Source organism: Acartia tonsa, chromosome 5 (assembly GCF_053477335.1).
Source record: "Acartia tonsa isolate MP-2025a chromosome 5, ASM5347733v1, whole genome shotgun sequence".
In the NCBI taxonomy this organism is placed as follows: Eukaryota; Metazoa; Arthropoda; class Copepoda; order Calanoida; family Acartiidae; genus Acartia; species Acartia tonsa.
The window spans coordinates 33,031,781-33,047,380 of NC_137264.1; the positions used below are offsets into that span (position 1 = coordinate 33,031,781).

At 42.6% G+C, this 15,600-nt stretch overlaps 3 protein-coding genes across 15 annotated transcripts in view; 1 reads left to right on the forward strand and 2 right to left on the reverse strand.

Annotated features, from left to right (window-relative positions):
- The window catches only part of Rrp45 (exosome complex component Rrp45), a 350,250-nt gene that overhangs the window by 11,639 nt on the left and 323,011 nt on the right, over positions 1–15,600 (reverse strand). The window lies entirely within an intron of this gene.
- The window catches only part of LOC145319967 (uncharacterized), a 274,659-nt gene continuing 259,577 nt past the window's right edge, over positions 519–15,600 (reverse strand). The window contains exons 5-10 of the mRNA XM_080162380.1: positions 2,508–2,558; positions 2,333–2,400; positions 2,194–2,255; positions 1,875–2,015; positions 1,546–1,702; positions 519–1,130 (exon numbers count right to left, since the gene is read on the reverse strand). Of these exons, the coding sequence (XP_080018506.1) occupies positions 1,594–1,702; positions 1,875–2,015; positions 2,194–2,255; positions 2,333–2,400; positions 2,508–2,558 (431 nt within the window). The 3' untranslated portion in view covers positions 519–1,130; positions 1,546–1,593. The remainder of the gene's footprint in view (positions 1,131–1,545; positions 1,703–1,874; positions 2,016–2,193; positions 2,256–2,332; positions 2,401–2,507; positions 2,559–15,600) is intronic.
- LOC145319959 (uncharacterized) overlaps positions 2,631–15,600 on the forward strand; it is a 114,526-nt gene continuing 101,556 nt past the window's right edge. For all 4 annotated transcript variants that reach the window (XR_013880057.1, XR_013880058.1, XM_080162364.1 and 1 more), the window contains exon 1: positions 2,631–2,656. The gene's annotated coding sequence lies outside the window, so the exon portion shown is untranslated. The remainder of the gene's footprint in view (positions 2,657–15,600) is intronic.

The following is a 15,600-nucleotide window of genomic DNA, read 5'->3' on the forward strand; positions in this document are numbered from 1 at the left end:
CATTAGAGCGGGATCAGAATAAAAATAGTTTTTTTATCGCATCGCTTCGTATTGTACACAGTTTTCCGCGGATATTACAGTAAAAACCAGTTATAATTGTTATCCTACTTTTAATTTAACGTGTTTTGGCTTGTAATTGCTGTCCTTGTCTAGTATACAAATTACTTACTTTTCCTTGACAAAGCCGTGTCTTGCAGTGGCATATTTGTCAATAGGTCTATCTGGAGTTAAAAACTTGTTGTACTCCTTCTTTCCCCAACTGTCTAAACAGTTTGAAAGTAAGAATTTCTCAATTAAACCAATATTAACAATTATATTCGATGATATTTACTTTTAATTACAGGAATGTTTTGTACCCTCTTGGCACTTTAAGGGAGCACCAAAATTATTAAGATGTCTTAATGTCAATACAGAAGAGGTATTACCTATTGCTCCAATTTGAATTGGTCTGATCGGATTTTCAAAACCCGTTGTTTCCATGTCAAAAAATATTACATTCACGCCCCCCGTCTCACCCATTTTGTCTGAAAAAATATTAATTTATCATTCAGGATTGAGTATAAAATAAAATAACATATAATATTAATATTCATTTATATAAAAGTTTTATGATAATCTAGCCTATTACCACAGCCTACTTAAGCTTAATAAATAACATTTAGGAGATTTTGCTTTACTGTATAATATGGATACATTTTGTTTTACAATAGAAACAGTATTTTGTAATTCATTTAATATCACAATTTTTATTTATTACTGGGATTCCTGGACTTAGTTAAGTTTAGCAATCGTGTATTTTTTAAAAATTTTGATTCATACAAGCGCTTTTAAAATAAAAATATTTTTACATTTTTTTGATGCATCCAATTCTTTGAATACCTATTTAATGCTTTTTAAAATCATTTTTATGATCACTAGTTTAAACTTGTTTTTAAGTTAGCAAAATACAAATATGGCAATGATAATGGAAAAAAAATAATTTTCTTAGTGGTCTTTAAGAATCTAGGTACTTACTGAATTAAATTTCAGCTAAAAAACCTCAGAAAAGGATTGTAGTATAATGTGTTTGTTTGTTACATTGCATTGTTCGCATAAGAGCAAATTTTTCTATTTTTGTTTTCTTCACGATGCTTCAATTTAATTTTCTATTCATCTATAATACAAAGTAGAATGATGTCTGTCCGTCCGTCCGTCTGTCCCTTAAGATCTCGGTAACCACTGAACCGATTGGATTCTACTCTTCAGGTTATATACCTGTTGGTCCTGTGGTGGTTTTAAGCTATTTTCTTGGGGGGTGGGACACCACCAACCCCCCCAAAACCAAAAAAATCCATCCCCTATTTTTTTTTTTTAGGAGATATCCTTGGTCCTTGGTAGAAGATTTCCTAGGTCCTTCTTATTTTTTTTTTTACAAATTTCACCTTACACTTTTTTTATCATCTCTTGGGGCAAAGCCCCTAGAGGCTAGGGGCGAAGCCGCTCGTGAATTTATAAAAGGTCATGCTGCAAAAAGAAATTTAGAATATTTTGTAATTTTATGCATACATTATCATAATAATCTAATTTAATTCGTTTTTTTTTGTCCACCAACTACTATTGTGCCCCCTTTGCTGTGGGGGGAGGCCGGTTGAATGTCCAGGTCTTCTGTTGACTTGTGGTCTTATACCACTGAGGATTATACACAAAATTCATGAATCTTATCCTAAAACAAAAGAAACTTAACCTTAGAAAAATAGAATCGACGTTTATAGGTAAAAATATTGTTTAATTACTAAGAAAATTCAATTTTAAATATTTGATTAAATGACACTTGGAATAGACAGAAATACACAAGTCCTCGTATATATATATTAGTTGTGCTACATGATTATTACCTATTTTTAGCTGCCATCCTTCGGACGACTTGCCGGCAATCATGTGCATCCTGCAAGGCATCGTGTGACTCCCTCCAGCCGATTCCAAGCTCCTCCATCATGTCGGGCAACCGCCGAGATTCCAAATGCGGGTAAAGTACCCTAAAGAAAAAGAAAAAAAGAGGTAAATTTATAGATCTTTCAGTGTTTATGTATCTTTATTTAGTACCAATAGGTTATCATACATGCTATTTCTCAACGTTCATTTGAGTATCTGACTTCATTATTATAAACTTAAATGATAAATAGACTTCAATCATGACAGAAAAAAAATCTTTACCGGCTTGCAATTAGGCTATCACTGAAACCAGTTATCACATTTTCGTATTTGATATTGAACTCCTAAAGTACAGATTATTTAAATAAGGCACTTCAATTCTAATGCCTTAATAATAGGCAATATTTTAAAATTTCATTACCTTAAAATTATAAAGAAGGACTTTTCCGTCATAATTATGACATTTGTGAGCTACCAGAATTACATTTCCTAAACATAACTGAAATACTCTTTTGTAAAACAAGTTGTAGTAAAAAGGAAATTAAATAATACGTAATATAATTAGAATATTGTGTTGATTTTTTTTTATAACATACCTCCAATCGATCTCAACCAATCCATAAAATGGTTTAAACCTTCTTCAAGATCTAAATAATAAATAACATTTAGCTAAAAATATGTACATAAAAAAGTATAGATTTCTAAAACGACCGGGCTAGTATTGCTTGATTCACTTCTACAAGAGGTCTTCCCCGGCGGGTGCCGGAAAAATGTTCTGTTGAGAATTGGAGAAACAGTTGAGGCGTAATAAATAACCCTCCTGTGCTACTATAATACCCAGGAAAATTATAATAAAGAATATATTGTGAAATGATATATCGGAAATTATAATTTATGTCACTGTTTGAATATAACCTAACACACTAACAATTATATAACCATTGCAGGATATTTGTTCCTGTTGCTAACACCTTAACCCTGATAACACAGAGCCTTGCTAATTGTAGCAAAAAAAGATTGTCTTAATATATTCATAATACCTAATGTAAAGAAAGAAAAGAAAAGATAGCTTTATTAATACTAAGACACGGTATAGGGACTAGGCATCCTATACCGTGTCTTAGGCTCCCTATACCGTGTCTTAGGCTTGTCTACCCTTACTGTAGGCGACCGTAAGCTGGATTGGGCACCCTATACCGTGTCTTAGGCTCCCTATATAGTGAGCCTTGAGATGCATTGCACATTTAGGCTCGAGCCAAAAAGTGCATGCACCTTTAGGCTCGAGCCTAAATGTGCATATGCACTTCGTGGCTCACTAACTACAAGTCAAGGCTCAGTCCTAGGAAAAATTAGACAGTGAGCCTTGAGATGCATTGCACATTTAGGCTCGAGCCTTGAGATGCATGCACTTTTAGGCTCGAGCCTAAATGTGCATATGCACTTTGTGGCTCACTAACTACAAGTCAAGGCTCAGTCCTAGGAAAAATTAGACAGTGAGCCTTGAGATGCATTGCACATTTAGGCTCGAGCCTTGAGATGCATGCACTTTTAGGCTCGAGCCTAAATGTGCATATGCACTTTGTGGCTCACTAACTACAAGTCAAGGATCAGTCCTAGGAAAAATTAGACAGTGAGCCTTGAGATGCATTGCACATTTAGGCTCGAGCCTTGAGATGCATGCACTTTTAGGCTCGAGCCTAAATGTGCATATGCACTTTGTGGCTCACTAACTACAAGTCAAGGCTCAGTCCTAGGAAAAATTAGACAGTGAGCCTTGAGATGCATTGCACATTTAGGCTCGAGCCTTGAGATGCATGCACTTTTAGGCTCGAGCCTAAATGTGCATATGCACTTTGTGGCTCACTAACTACAAGTCAAGGCTCAGTCCTAGGAAAAATTAGACAGTGAGCCTTGAGATGCATTGCACATTTAGGCTCGAGCCTTGAGATGCATGCACTTTTAGGCTCGAGCCTAAATGTGCATATGCACTTTGTGGCTCACTAACTACAAGTCAAGGCTCAGTCCTAGGAAAAATTAGATAGTGAGCCTTGAGATGCATTGCACATTTAGGCTCGAGCCTTGAGATGCATGCACTTTTAGGCTCGAGCCTAAATGTGCATATGCACTTTGTGGCTCACTAACTACAAGTCAAGGCTCAGTCCTAGGAAAAATTAGACAGTGAGCCTTGAGATGCATGCACTTTTAGGCTCGAGCCTAAATGTGCATATGCACTTTGTGGCTCACTAACTACAAGTCAAGGCTCAGTCCTAGGAAAAATTAGATAGTGAGCCTTGAGATGCATTGCACATTTAGGCTCGAGCCAAAAAGTGCATGCACCTTTAGGCTCGAGCCTAAATGTGCATATGCACTTCAAGGCTCACTAACTACAAGTCAAGGCTCAGTCCTAGGAAAAATTAGACAGTGAGCCTTGAGATGCATGCACTTTTAGGCTCGAGCCTAAATGTGCATATGCACTTTGTGGCTCACTAACTACAAGTCAAGGCTCAGTCCTAGGAAAAATTAGATAGTGAGCCTTGAGATGCATTGCACATTTAGGCTCGAGCCAAAAAGTGCATGCACCTTTAGGCTCGAGCCTAAATGTGCATATGCACTTCAAGGCTCACTAACTACAAGTCAAGGCTCAGTCCTAGGAAAAATTAGACAGTGAGCCTTGAGATGCATGCACTTTTAGGCTCGAGCCTAAATGTGCATATGCACTTTGTGGCTCACTAACTACAAGTCAAGGCTCAGTCCTAGGAAAAATTAGATAGTGAGCCTTGAGATGCATTGCACATTTAGGCTCGAGCCAAAAAGTGCATGCACCTTTAGGCTCGAGCCTAAATGTGCATATGCACTTCAAGGCTCACTAACTACAAGTCAAGGCTCAGTCCTAGGGAAAATTAGACAGTGAGCCTTGAGATGCATGCACTTTTAGGCTCGAGCCTAAATGTGCATATGCACTTTGTGGCTCACTAACTACAAGTCAAGGCTCACTACTGCTTAAGTAGGGTGCCCTTACGCCGGCATACGGGTGTCCTAGTGTCTTCAAGCTGGAGTAGGGTTCCCTTAGACGAGTCTACGTGCCCTCTACCTTGGTATACCGTGCCTTGAAGCGGGATAGAGTGAGGTACCAACACGAGCTTGAGTGTCAAACACCATTCCTTAGTCAAGGTGCCCTTAAGTCCCGCTAGAGAAGGAAAAGTGTAGGCGAGGGTTGACAACGGAGGTCTAGACTGGGCCACAGATGAGCTACAAGAATCGTTTTGGTGTCTATAGAGAGCTTATACGATCCAACTATCAGTTACCATTTCAACCCATAGTCTAAAGTCAGTCTAAGTATACGTGCGGGTGCCCTAAAGTCAGGCAACCTTAACCCGTATAAGGAGTCGTCCAATCTCAAACTGTCTTTAATAAAAGATGCTCTAAATGCCCTCAAGATCATACACACGAAGTTTCATTCCATTATCTCTAACCGTTCTCCGCTTGTAGGGCGCCAAAGTCGAGTAACCGGAGAGAGCAGTCTCCCAACCCATCCACCCGTATACGCAACCCCCTATACTGACTCGCTCCGGTACCTCGACTTTGGCGCACTACCAACGGAGAACGGTTAGAGATAATGGAATGAAACTTCGTGTGTATGATCTTGAGGGCATTTAGAGCATCTTTTATTAAAGACAGTTTGAGATTGGACGCCTCCTTATACGGGTTAAGGTAGCCTGACTTTAGGGCACCGTAACCCGATCTTAGAGTGCCCCAATCTCAAACTTCCTTTAATAAAAGATGCTCATAATGGTGTCAAGAATGTCCACACTAAGTTTCATTCCATTATCTCTAACCGTTCTCCGTTGGTAGTGCGCCAAAGTCGAGGTACCAGAGCGAGTTTGCGTATAGGGGGAGTATAAGCGGGTGGATGGGTTGGGAGACTGCTCTCTCCGGTTACTCGTCTTTGGCGCCCTATAAACGGAGAACGGGTAGAGATAATGGAATGAAACTTCGTGTGTATGATCTTGAGGGCATTTAGAGCATCTTTTATTAAAGACAGTTTGAGATTGGACGACTCCTTATACGGGTTAAGGTAGCCTGACTTTAGGGCACCGTAACCCGATCTTAGAGTGCCCCAATCTCAAACTTCCTTTAATAAAAGATGCTCATAATGGTGTCAAGAATGTCCACACTAAGTTTCATTCCATTATCTCTAACCGTTCTCCGTTGGTAGTGCGCCAAAGTCGAGGTACCGGAGCGAGTCAGTATAGGGGGTTGCGTATACGGGTGGATGGGTTGGGAGACTGCTCTCTCCGGTTACTCGACTTTGGCGCCCTATAAACGGAGAACGGTTAGAGATAATGGAATGAAACTTTGTGTGTATGATCTTGAGGGCATTTAGAGCATCTTTTATTAAAGACAGTTTGAGATTGGACGACTCCTTATACGGGTTAAGGTAGCCTGACTTTAGGGCACCGTAACCCGATCTTAGAGTGCCCCAATCTCAAACTTCCTTTAATAAAAGATGCTCATAATGGTGTCAAGAATGTCCACACTAAGTTTCATTCCATTATCTCTAACCGTTCTCCGTTGGTAGTGCGCCAAAGTCGAGGTACCGGAGCGAGTCAGTATAGGGGGTTGCGTATACGGGTGGATGGGTTGGGAGACTGCTCTCTCCGGTTACTCGACTTTGGCGCCCTATAAACGGAGAACGGTTAGAGATAATGGAATGAAACTTTGTGTGTATGATCTTGAGGGCATTTAGAGCATCTTTTATTAAAGACAGTTTGAGATTGGACGACTCCTTATACGGGTTAAGGTAGCCTGACTTCAGGACACCTTACCTGGGTATTGGAGTGCCCCAATCTCAAACTTCCTTTAATAAAAGATGCTCATAATGGTGTCAAGATCATCCACACCAAGTTTCAAGTCAGTATCTCTAACCGTTCTCCGCTGGCAGTGCGCCAAAGTTGAGGTACCGGAGCGAGTCTGACTTACAGTCACCTTGACTACTGAATAGCGTTTGACACTAGCGCTCGTATTGGTACCTCGACTTTGCCGCTCTACCAGGCTGCCTACAGTCAAGCCAGCTTAACCAAACTTTGTACAGGGCACCCTCTGGCATCAAAGAGCATATCATCTCGAAGTAAGGGGTCCGTTTAGACGACTATAGAGGGCACTTAGGGCGCCCTGAAGGAGGGTAGGGTGAAATCTTGAAAAATCTTGGTTTCACTCTACCGCCTTCAGGGGGTCATAAGTGCCCTCTAGAGTGACTTTAGACTATAGGTTGAAATGGTAACTGACTTTCATTTGCCAAGACGAATCCATAGACACCTTAAACTCCTTTCTAGCTCATCTGTGGCCTGAGTTATGAAAATTTAGGGTGCCCTTTCGGTAGGTTGAGTGCGCCAAAACCGTAACCGCATGAGTGGAAACATCGACCTTTGAACCTGGGTTCACTTTGGATAGCTGTAACTTTGGCTAGGATTGAGCTACATAAGACTTTAAGTACTCAAATTAAACATCTTGGCAAGCCTAACAACTTTTATTAAAGGTTTTGGACAAGATTTTGACTTCCTGGGGGGGTTAGGGGGCGCCAAAGACGAGAACCGAAAAAATTTCAAGATTTGAGTTTGCGTAAGATTTTTTTTGCACGTTTTTGCCCATAGAATCAGTTCTAGGCATCCAAAATCACTTTCAAAGGTGTTTTTGGTGTCAGGGGACTATGCTGGTTCATATTAGATCAAAAAATCGCGATGTCAAAATTTTGACCCAAAACCCAGATTTTGAGATTTTGAGTCCTCGTCTTTGGGGGGGCACCCTCCCCTTGAAAGTTGTCCAAATGCCTTCCCAAGCTAGTATGTGGTCAGACACATGCCCAAGAGTATCTGTACTCAATTTGAAGTCATTATCTCAACTTTGAAGCATTTTACAGCACTTCTACCAAAACCCTCGAAAATGGCCATTTTTGGCAAAAACGGTAAGGGTATAGTATGGAAAAATCATCGATTTTGGTCAAAATTTTGATTGACCCAAAAACCATCCTAAATCATCCCAATGGACCCCAAACTAAGATTAAATGCCTTTGGGCCGCTCAAATAGCTCATTTTTGCATAAAAAATCGACTTTTTTTGATTTTTGCAACATCGCGTATTTCCAGATTTTGACGGTATAGGGTCACTCTGAGTGCCCTCAGCGCCTTGAAAGTTGAGATATGACCTTGTCAAGCTAGGATATGATAGTCAGATGCCTACTGGACACTATAGAAAAGACTAGAGGTCGATATCTCAACTGTAGCCTGACTGGTGGAGTGGCAAAGTCAAAACTTGGATTTAGCGCTAAGCTGGCGGCAGCCTTCAGATTTGACCTGGGTTGCTTCAGGGCGCCCTAAGTGCCCTCTAGAGTGACTTTAGACTAGCTAATGTGTAGAGTTATCTCTTCAGCATGCCAAGACGTCTCTGTAGACACCTTAACCTCGTTCCTAGCTCAACTGTAGCCCATTTGGTGACTTGCCAAAGACGAGGAACCGTCTTGAGCACTGGATTTGCAGATCTTCGGTTACCGCTCTCGTCCTGCTGAGACGGGTTGCGTGTGGTAGAATCATCCTAACTCCACTCTCCGTCAACGTAGAAACGAGTTTAAGGTGTCTATGGATTCGTCTTGACATGCTGGACATCTTTTACGACCATTATAGGGGTCTTGCGCCAATATAGAGGGCACTTAAGGCGCCCTGAAGTCGGGAGACCCGAATCCAAGTTTTGGGGTACCAGGCTTCAGGGCGCCTTAAGTGCCCTCTAGAGTCGTCTAAACGGACCCTTTACTTCGAGATGATATGCTCTCTGATGCCTAATGGTGCCCTGTACGAAGTTTGGTTAAGCTAGCTTGACTGTAGGCAGACTGGTAGAGCGGCAAAGTCAGACGAGCGAAAAATGTGGGACACCTGTAAGTGGAATGACCCCAGGGGGGTATACCTGGGTACTTTTTGGTAAAGGAGATCACTTTAAACCTTATAAACGTTGTCCCTATACCCAATAGACTTGATTAGAAGCATTAAAACCAAAATCCAAGACACAAAATTTTTTGACTCGATTTTCAAAATCACGCCAGGGGGGTGCGGAGGATGAAAAATTGGAAAAAAAAAAAGTTGTCTCCAAATGTGGTTTTAATGGTTCTAATCAAGTCTATTGGGTATAGGGAGAACGTTTATAAGGTTTAAAGTGATCACCTTCACCAAAATGGACCGACCCTACCCCCTGTCAGGACATCGATTTTTGAGATTTCACAGTACTGCCCAGGGGGGGTTACCTGGGTCCATTTTGGTGAAAGCGATCACTTTAAACCTTATAAACGTTCTCCCTATACCCTATAGACTTGATTAGGACCATTAAAAGCACATTTGGAGACAACTTTTTTTTTTTTCAATTTTTCATCCTCCGCACCCCCCTGGCGTGATTTTGAAAATCGAGTCAAAAAATTTTGTGTCTTGGATTCTGGTTTTAATGGTTCTAATCAAGTCTATTGGGTATAGGGACAACGTTTATAAGGTTTAAAGTGATCTCCTTTACCAAAATTTCCACTTCATACCCCCCCTGGGTACCATTCTCGTTACAGGTGTCCCACATTTTGCGCTAGCCTGACTTTGCCGCTCCACCAGTCAACCTACAGTCAAGCTAGCTTAATCAAACTTTGTACAGGGCACCATTAGGCATCAGAGAGCATATCATCTCGAAGTAAAGGGTCTGTTTAGACGACTCTAGAGGGCACTTAGGGCGCCCTGAAGGTCGCTAGGCTGAAATCTTGAAAAATCTTGGTTTCACTCTACCGCCTTCAGGGGGTCATAAGTGCCCTCTAGAGTGACTTTAGACTATGGGTTGAAATGGTAACTGACTTTCATTTGCCAAGACGAATCCATAGACACCTTAAACTCCTTTCTAGCTCATCTGTGGCCTGAGTTATGAAAATTTGGGATGCCCTACCCGTAGATTGAGTGCGCCAAAACCGTAACCGCATGAGTGGAAACATCGACCTTTGAACCTGGGTTCACTTTGGATAGCTCTAACTTTGGCTAGGATTGAGCTACATAAGACTTTAAGTACTCAAATTAAACATCTTGGCAAGCCTAACAACTTTTATTAAAGGCTTTGGACAAGATTTTGACTTCCTAGGGGGGTTAGGGGGCGCCAAAGACGAGAACCGAAAAAATTTCAAGATTTGAGTTTGCGTAAGATTTTTTTTGCACGTTTTTGCCCATAGAATCAGTTCTAGGCATCCAAAATCACTTTCAAAGGTGTTTTTGGTGTCAGGGGACTATGCTGGTTCATATTAGATCAAAAAATCGCGATGTCAAAATTTTGACCCAAAACCCAGATTTTGAGATTTTGAGTCCTCGTCTTTGGGGGGGCACCCTCCCCTTGAAAGTTGTCCAAATGCCTTCCCAAGCTAGTATGTGGTCAGACACATGCCCAAGAGTATCTGTACTCAATTTGAAGTCATTATCTCAACTTTGAAGCATTTTACAGCACTTCTACCAAAACCCTCGAAAATGGCCATTTTTGGCAAAAACGGTAAGGGTATAGTATGGAAAAATCATCGATTTTGGTCAAAATTTTGATTGACCCAAAAACCATCCTAAATCATCCCAATGGACCCCAAACTAAGATTAAATGCCTTTGGGCCGCTCAAATAGCTCATTTTTGCATAAAAAATCGACTTTTTTTGATTTTTGCAACATCGCGTATTTTCAGATTTTGACGGTATAGGCTCACTCTGGGTGCCCTCAGCGCCTTGAAAGTTGAGATATGACCTTGTCAAGCTAGGATATGATAGTCAGATGCCTACTGGACACTATAGAAAAGACTAGAGGTCGATATCTCAACTGTAGCCTGACTGGTGGAGTGGCAAAGTCAAAACTTGGATTTAGCGCTAAGCTGGCGGCAGCCTTCAGATTTGACCTGGGTTGCTTCAGGGCGCCCTAAGTGCCCTCTAGAGTGACTTTAGACTAGCTAATGTGTAGAGTTATCTCTTCAGCATGCCAAGACGTCTCTGTAGACACCTTAACCTCGTTCCTAGCTCAACTGTAGCCCATTTGGTGACTTGCCAAAGACGAGGAACCGTGTTGAGCACTGGATTTGCAGATCTGCGGTTAGCGCTCTCGTCCTGCTAAGACGGGTTGCGTGTGGTAGAATCATCCTAACTCCACTCTCCGTCAACGTAGAAACGAGTTTAAGGTGTCTATGGATTCGTCTTGACATGCTGGACATCTTTTACGACCATTATAGGGGTCTTGGGGCAGTATAGAGGGCACTTAAGGCGCCCTGAAGTCGGGAGACCCGAATCCAAGTTTCGGGTGACCAGGCTTCAGGGCGCCTTAAGTGCCCTCTAGAGTCGTCTAAACGGACCCTTTACTTCGAGATGATATGCTCTCTGATGCCTAATGGTGCCCTGTACGAAGTTTGGTTAAGCTAGCTTGACTGTAGGCAGACTGGTAGAGCGGCAAAGTCGAGGTATCAATACGAGCGCTAGTGTCAAACGCTATTCAGTAGTCAAGGTGACTGTAAGTGAGACTCGCTCCGGTACCTCGACTTTGGCGCACTACCAACGGAGAACGGTTAGAGATAATGGAATGAAACTTCGTGTGTATGATCTTGAGGGCATTTAGAGCATCTTTTATTAAAGACAGTTTGAGATTGGACGACTCCTTATACGGGTTAAGGTTGTCTGACTTTAGGGCACCCGCACGTATACTTAGACTGACTTTAGACTATGGGTTGAAATGGTAACTGATAGTTGGATCGTATAAGCTCTCTATAGACACCAAAACGATTCTTGTAGCTCATCTGTGGCCCAGTCTAGACCCGTTTTGTCAACCCTCGCCTACACTTTTCTCTCTCCCAACCCATCCACCCGCTTATACTCCCCCTATACGCAAACTCGCTCCGGTACCTCGACTTTGGCGCACTACCAGCGGAGAATGGGTTGAGATAATGGAATGAAACTTCGTGTGTATGATCTTGAGGGCATTTAGAGCATCTTTTATTAAAGACAGTTTGAGATTGGACGACTCCTTATACGGGTTAAGGTAGCCTGACTTTAGGGCACCTTAACTGGGTCTTAGAGTGCCCCAATCTCAAACTTCCTTTAATAAAAGATGCTCATAATGGTGTCAAGAATGTCCACACTAAGTTTCATTCCATTATCTCTAACCGTTCTCCGTTGGTAGTGCGCCAAAGTCGAGGTACCAGAGCGAGTCAGTATAGGGGGTTGCGTATACGGGTGGATGGGTTGGGAGACTGCTCTCTCCGGTTACTCGACTTTGGCGCCCTACAAGCGGAGAACGGTTAGAGATAATGGAATGAAACTTCGTGTGTATGATCTTGAGGGCATTTAGAGCATCTTTTATTAAAGACAGTTTGAGATTGGACGACTCCTTATACGGGTTAAGGTTGCCTGACTTTAGGGCACCCGCACGTATACTTAGACTGACTTTAGACTATGGGTTGAAATGGTAACTGATAGTTGGATCGTATAAGCTCTCTATAGACACCAAAACGATTCTTGTAGCTCATCTGTGGCCCAGTCTAGACCCGTTTTGTCAACCCTCGCCTACACTTTTCTCTCTCCCAACCCATCCACCCGCTTATACTCCCCCTATACGCAAACTCGCTCCGGTACCTCGACTTTGGCGCACTACCAGCGGAGAATGGGTTGAGATAATGGAATGAAACTTCGTGTGTATGATCTTGAGGGCATTTAGAGCATCTTTTATTAAAGACAGTTTGAGATTGGACGACTCCTTATACGGGTTAAGGTAGCCTGACTTTAGGGCACCTTAACTGGGTCTTAGAGTGCCCCAATCTCAAACTTCCTTTTATAAAAGATGCTCATAATGGTGTCAAGAATGTCCACACTAAGTTTCATTCCATTATCTCTAACCGTTCTCCGTTGGTAGTGCGCCAAAGTCGAGGTACCGGAGCGAGTCAGTATAGGGGGTTGCGTATACGGGTGGATGGGTTGGGAGACTGCTCTCTCCGGTTACTCGACTTTGGCGCCCTACAAGCGGAGAACGGTTAGAGATAATGGAATGAAACTTCGTGTGTATGATCTTGAGGGCATTTAGAGCATCTTTTATTAAAGACAGTTTGAGATTGGACGACTCCTTATACGGGTTAAGGTTGCCTGACTTTAGGGCACCCGCACGTATACTTAGACTGACTTTAGACTATGGGTTGAAATGGTAACTGATAGTTGGATCGTATAAGCTCTCTATAGACACCAAAACGATTCTTGTAGCTCATCTGTGGCCCAGTCTAGACCTCCGTTGTCAACCCTCGCCTACACTTTTCCTTCTCTAGCGGGACTTAAGGGCACCTTGACTAAGGAATGGTATTTGACACTCAAGCTCGTGTTGGTACCTCACTCTATCCCGCTTCAAGGCACGGTATACCAAGGTAGAGGGCACGTAGACTCGTCTAAGGGAACCCTACTCCAGCTTGAAGACACTAGGACACCCGTATGCCGGCGTAAGGGCACCCTACTTAAGCAGTAGTGAGCCTTGACTTGTAGTAAGTGAGCCTTGAAGTGCATATGCACATTTAGGCTCGAGCCTAAAAGTGCATGCATCTCAAGGCTCACTGTCTAATTTTTCCTAGGACTGAGCCTTGACTTGTATTTAGTGAGCCTTGAAGTGCATATGCACATTTAGGCTCGAGCCTAAAGGTGCATGCACTTTTTGGCTCGAGCCTAAATGTGCAATGCATCTCAAGGCTCACTATCTAATTTTTCCTAGGACTGAGCCTTGACTTGTAAGTAGTGAGCCACAAAGTGCATATGCACATTTAGGCTCGAGCCTAAAAGTGCATGCATCTCAAGGCTCACTGTCTAATTTTTCCTAGGACTGAGCCTTGACTTGTAAGTAGTGAGCCACAAAGTGCATATGCACATTTAGGCTCGAGCCTAAAAGTGCATGCATCTCAAGGCTCGAGCCTAAATGTGCAATGCATCTCAAGGCTCACTATCTAATTTTTCCTAGGACTGAGCCTTGACTTGTAAGTAGTGAGCCACAAAGTGCATATGCACATTTAGGCTCGAGCCTAAAAGTGCATGCATCTCAAGGCTCACTGTCTAATTTTTCCTAGGACTGAGCCTTGACTTGTAAGTAGTGAGCCACAAAGTGCATATGCACATTTAGGCTCGAGCCTAAAAGTGCATGCATCTCAAGGCTCGAGCCTAAATGTGCAATGCATCTCAAGGCTCACTATCTAATTTTTCCTAGGACTGAGCCTTGACTTGTAAGTAGTGAGCCTTGAAGTGCATATGCACATTTAGGCTCGAGCCTAAAGGTGCATGCACTTTTTGGCTCGAGCCTAAATGTGCAATGCATCTCAAGGCTCACTATCTAATTTTTCCTAGGACTGAGCCTTGACTTGTAAGTAGTGAGCCACAAAGTGCATATGCACATTTAGGCTCGAGCCTAAAAGTGCATGCATCTCAAGGCTCGAGCCTAAATGTGCAATGCATCTCAAGGCTCACTATCTAATTTTTCCTAGGACTGAGCCTTGACTTGTAAGTAGTGAGCCACAAAGTGCATATGCACATTTAGGCTCGAGCCTAAAAGTGCATGCATCTCAAGGCTCGAGCCTAAATGTGCAATGCATCTCAAGGCTCACTATCTAATTTTTCCTAGGACTGAGCCTTGACTTGTAAGTAGTGAGCCACAAAGTGCATATGCACATTTAGGCTCGAGCCTAAAAGTGCATGCATCTCAAGGCTCACTGTCTAATTTTTCCTAGGACTGAGCCTTGACTTGTAAGTAGTGAGCCACAAAGTGCATATGCACATTTAGGCTCGAGCCTAAAAGTGCATGCATCTCAAGGCTCGAGCCTAAATGTGCAATGCATCTCAAGGCTCACTATCTAATTTTTCCTAGGACTGAGCCTTGACTTGTAAGTAGTGAGCCTTGAAGTGCATATGCACATTTAGGCTCGAGCCTAAAGGTGCATGCACTTTTTGGCTCGAGCCTAAATGTGCAATGCATCTCAAGGCTCACTATCTAATTTTTCCTAGGACTGAGCCTTGACTTGTAAGTAGTGAGCCACAAAGTGCATATGCACATTTAGGCTCGAGCCTAAAAGTGCATGCATCTCAAGGCTCGAGCCTAAATGTGCAATGCATCTCAAGGCTCACTATCTAATTTTTCCTAGGACTGAGCCTTGACTTGTAAGTAGTGAGCCACAAAGTGCATATGCACATTTAGGCTCGAGCCTAAAAGTGCATGCATCTCAAGGCTCGAGCCTAAATGTGCAATGCATCTCAAGGCTCACTATCTAATTTTTCCTAGGACTGAGCCTTGACTTGTAAGTAGTGAGCCACAAAGTGCATATGCACATTTAGGCTCGAGCCTAAAAGTGCATGCATCTCAAGGCTCGAGCCTAAATGTGCAATGCATCTCAAGGCTCACTATCTAATTTTTCCTAGGACTGAGCCTTGACTTGTAAGTAGTGAGCCTTGAGATGCATGCACTTTTTGGCTCGAGCCTAAATGTGCATATGCACTTTTAGGCTCACACCTGGGTAGTGAGGGTAGTAGGTGTCCTAAGGTCAAGTTGACATCGACTGGTATACGTATATATATAGGGGTCCCAATCTCAAAAACGGAAGGACAGCGCTCTCAGACCACCCGTTCTCGAGATACGGACACCTTACGTCAACG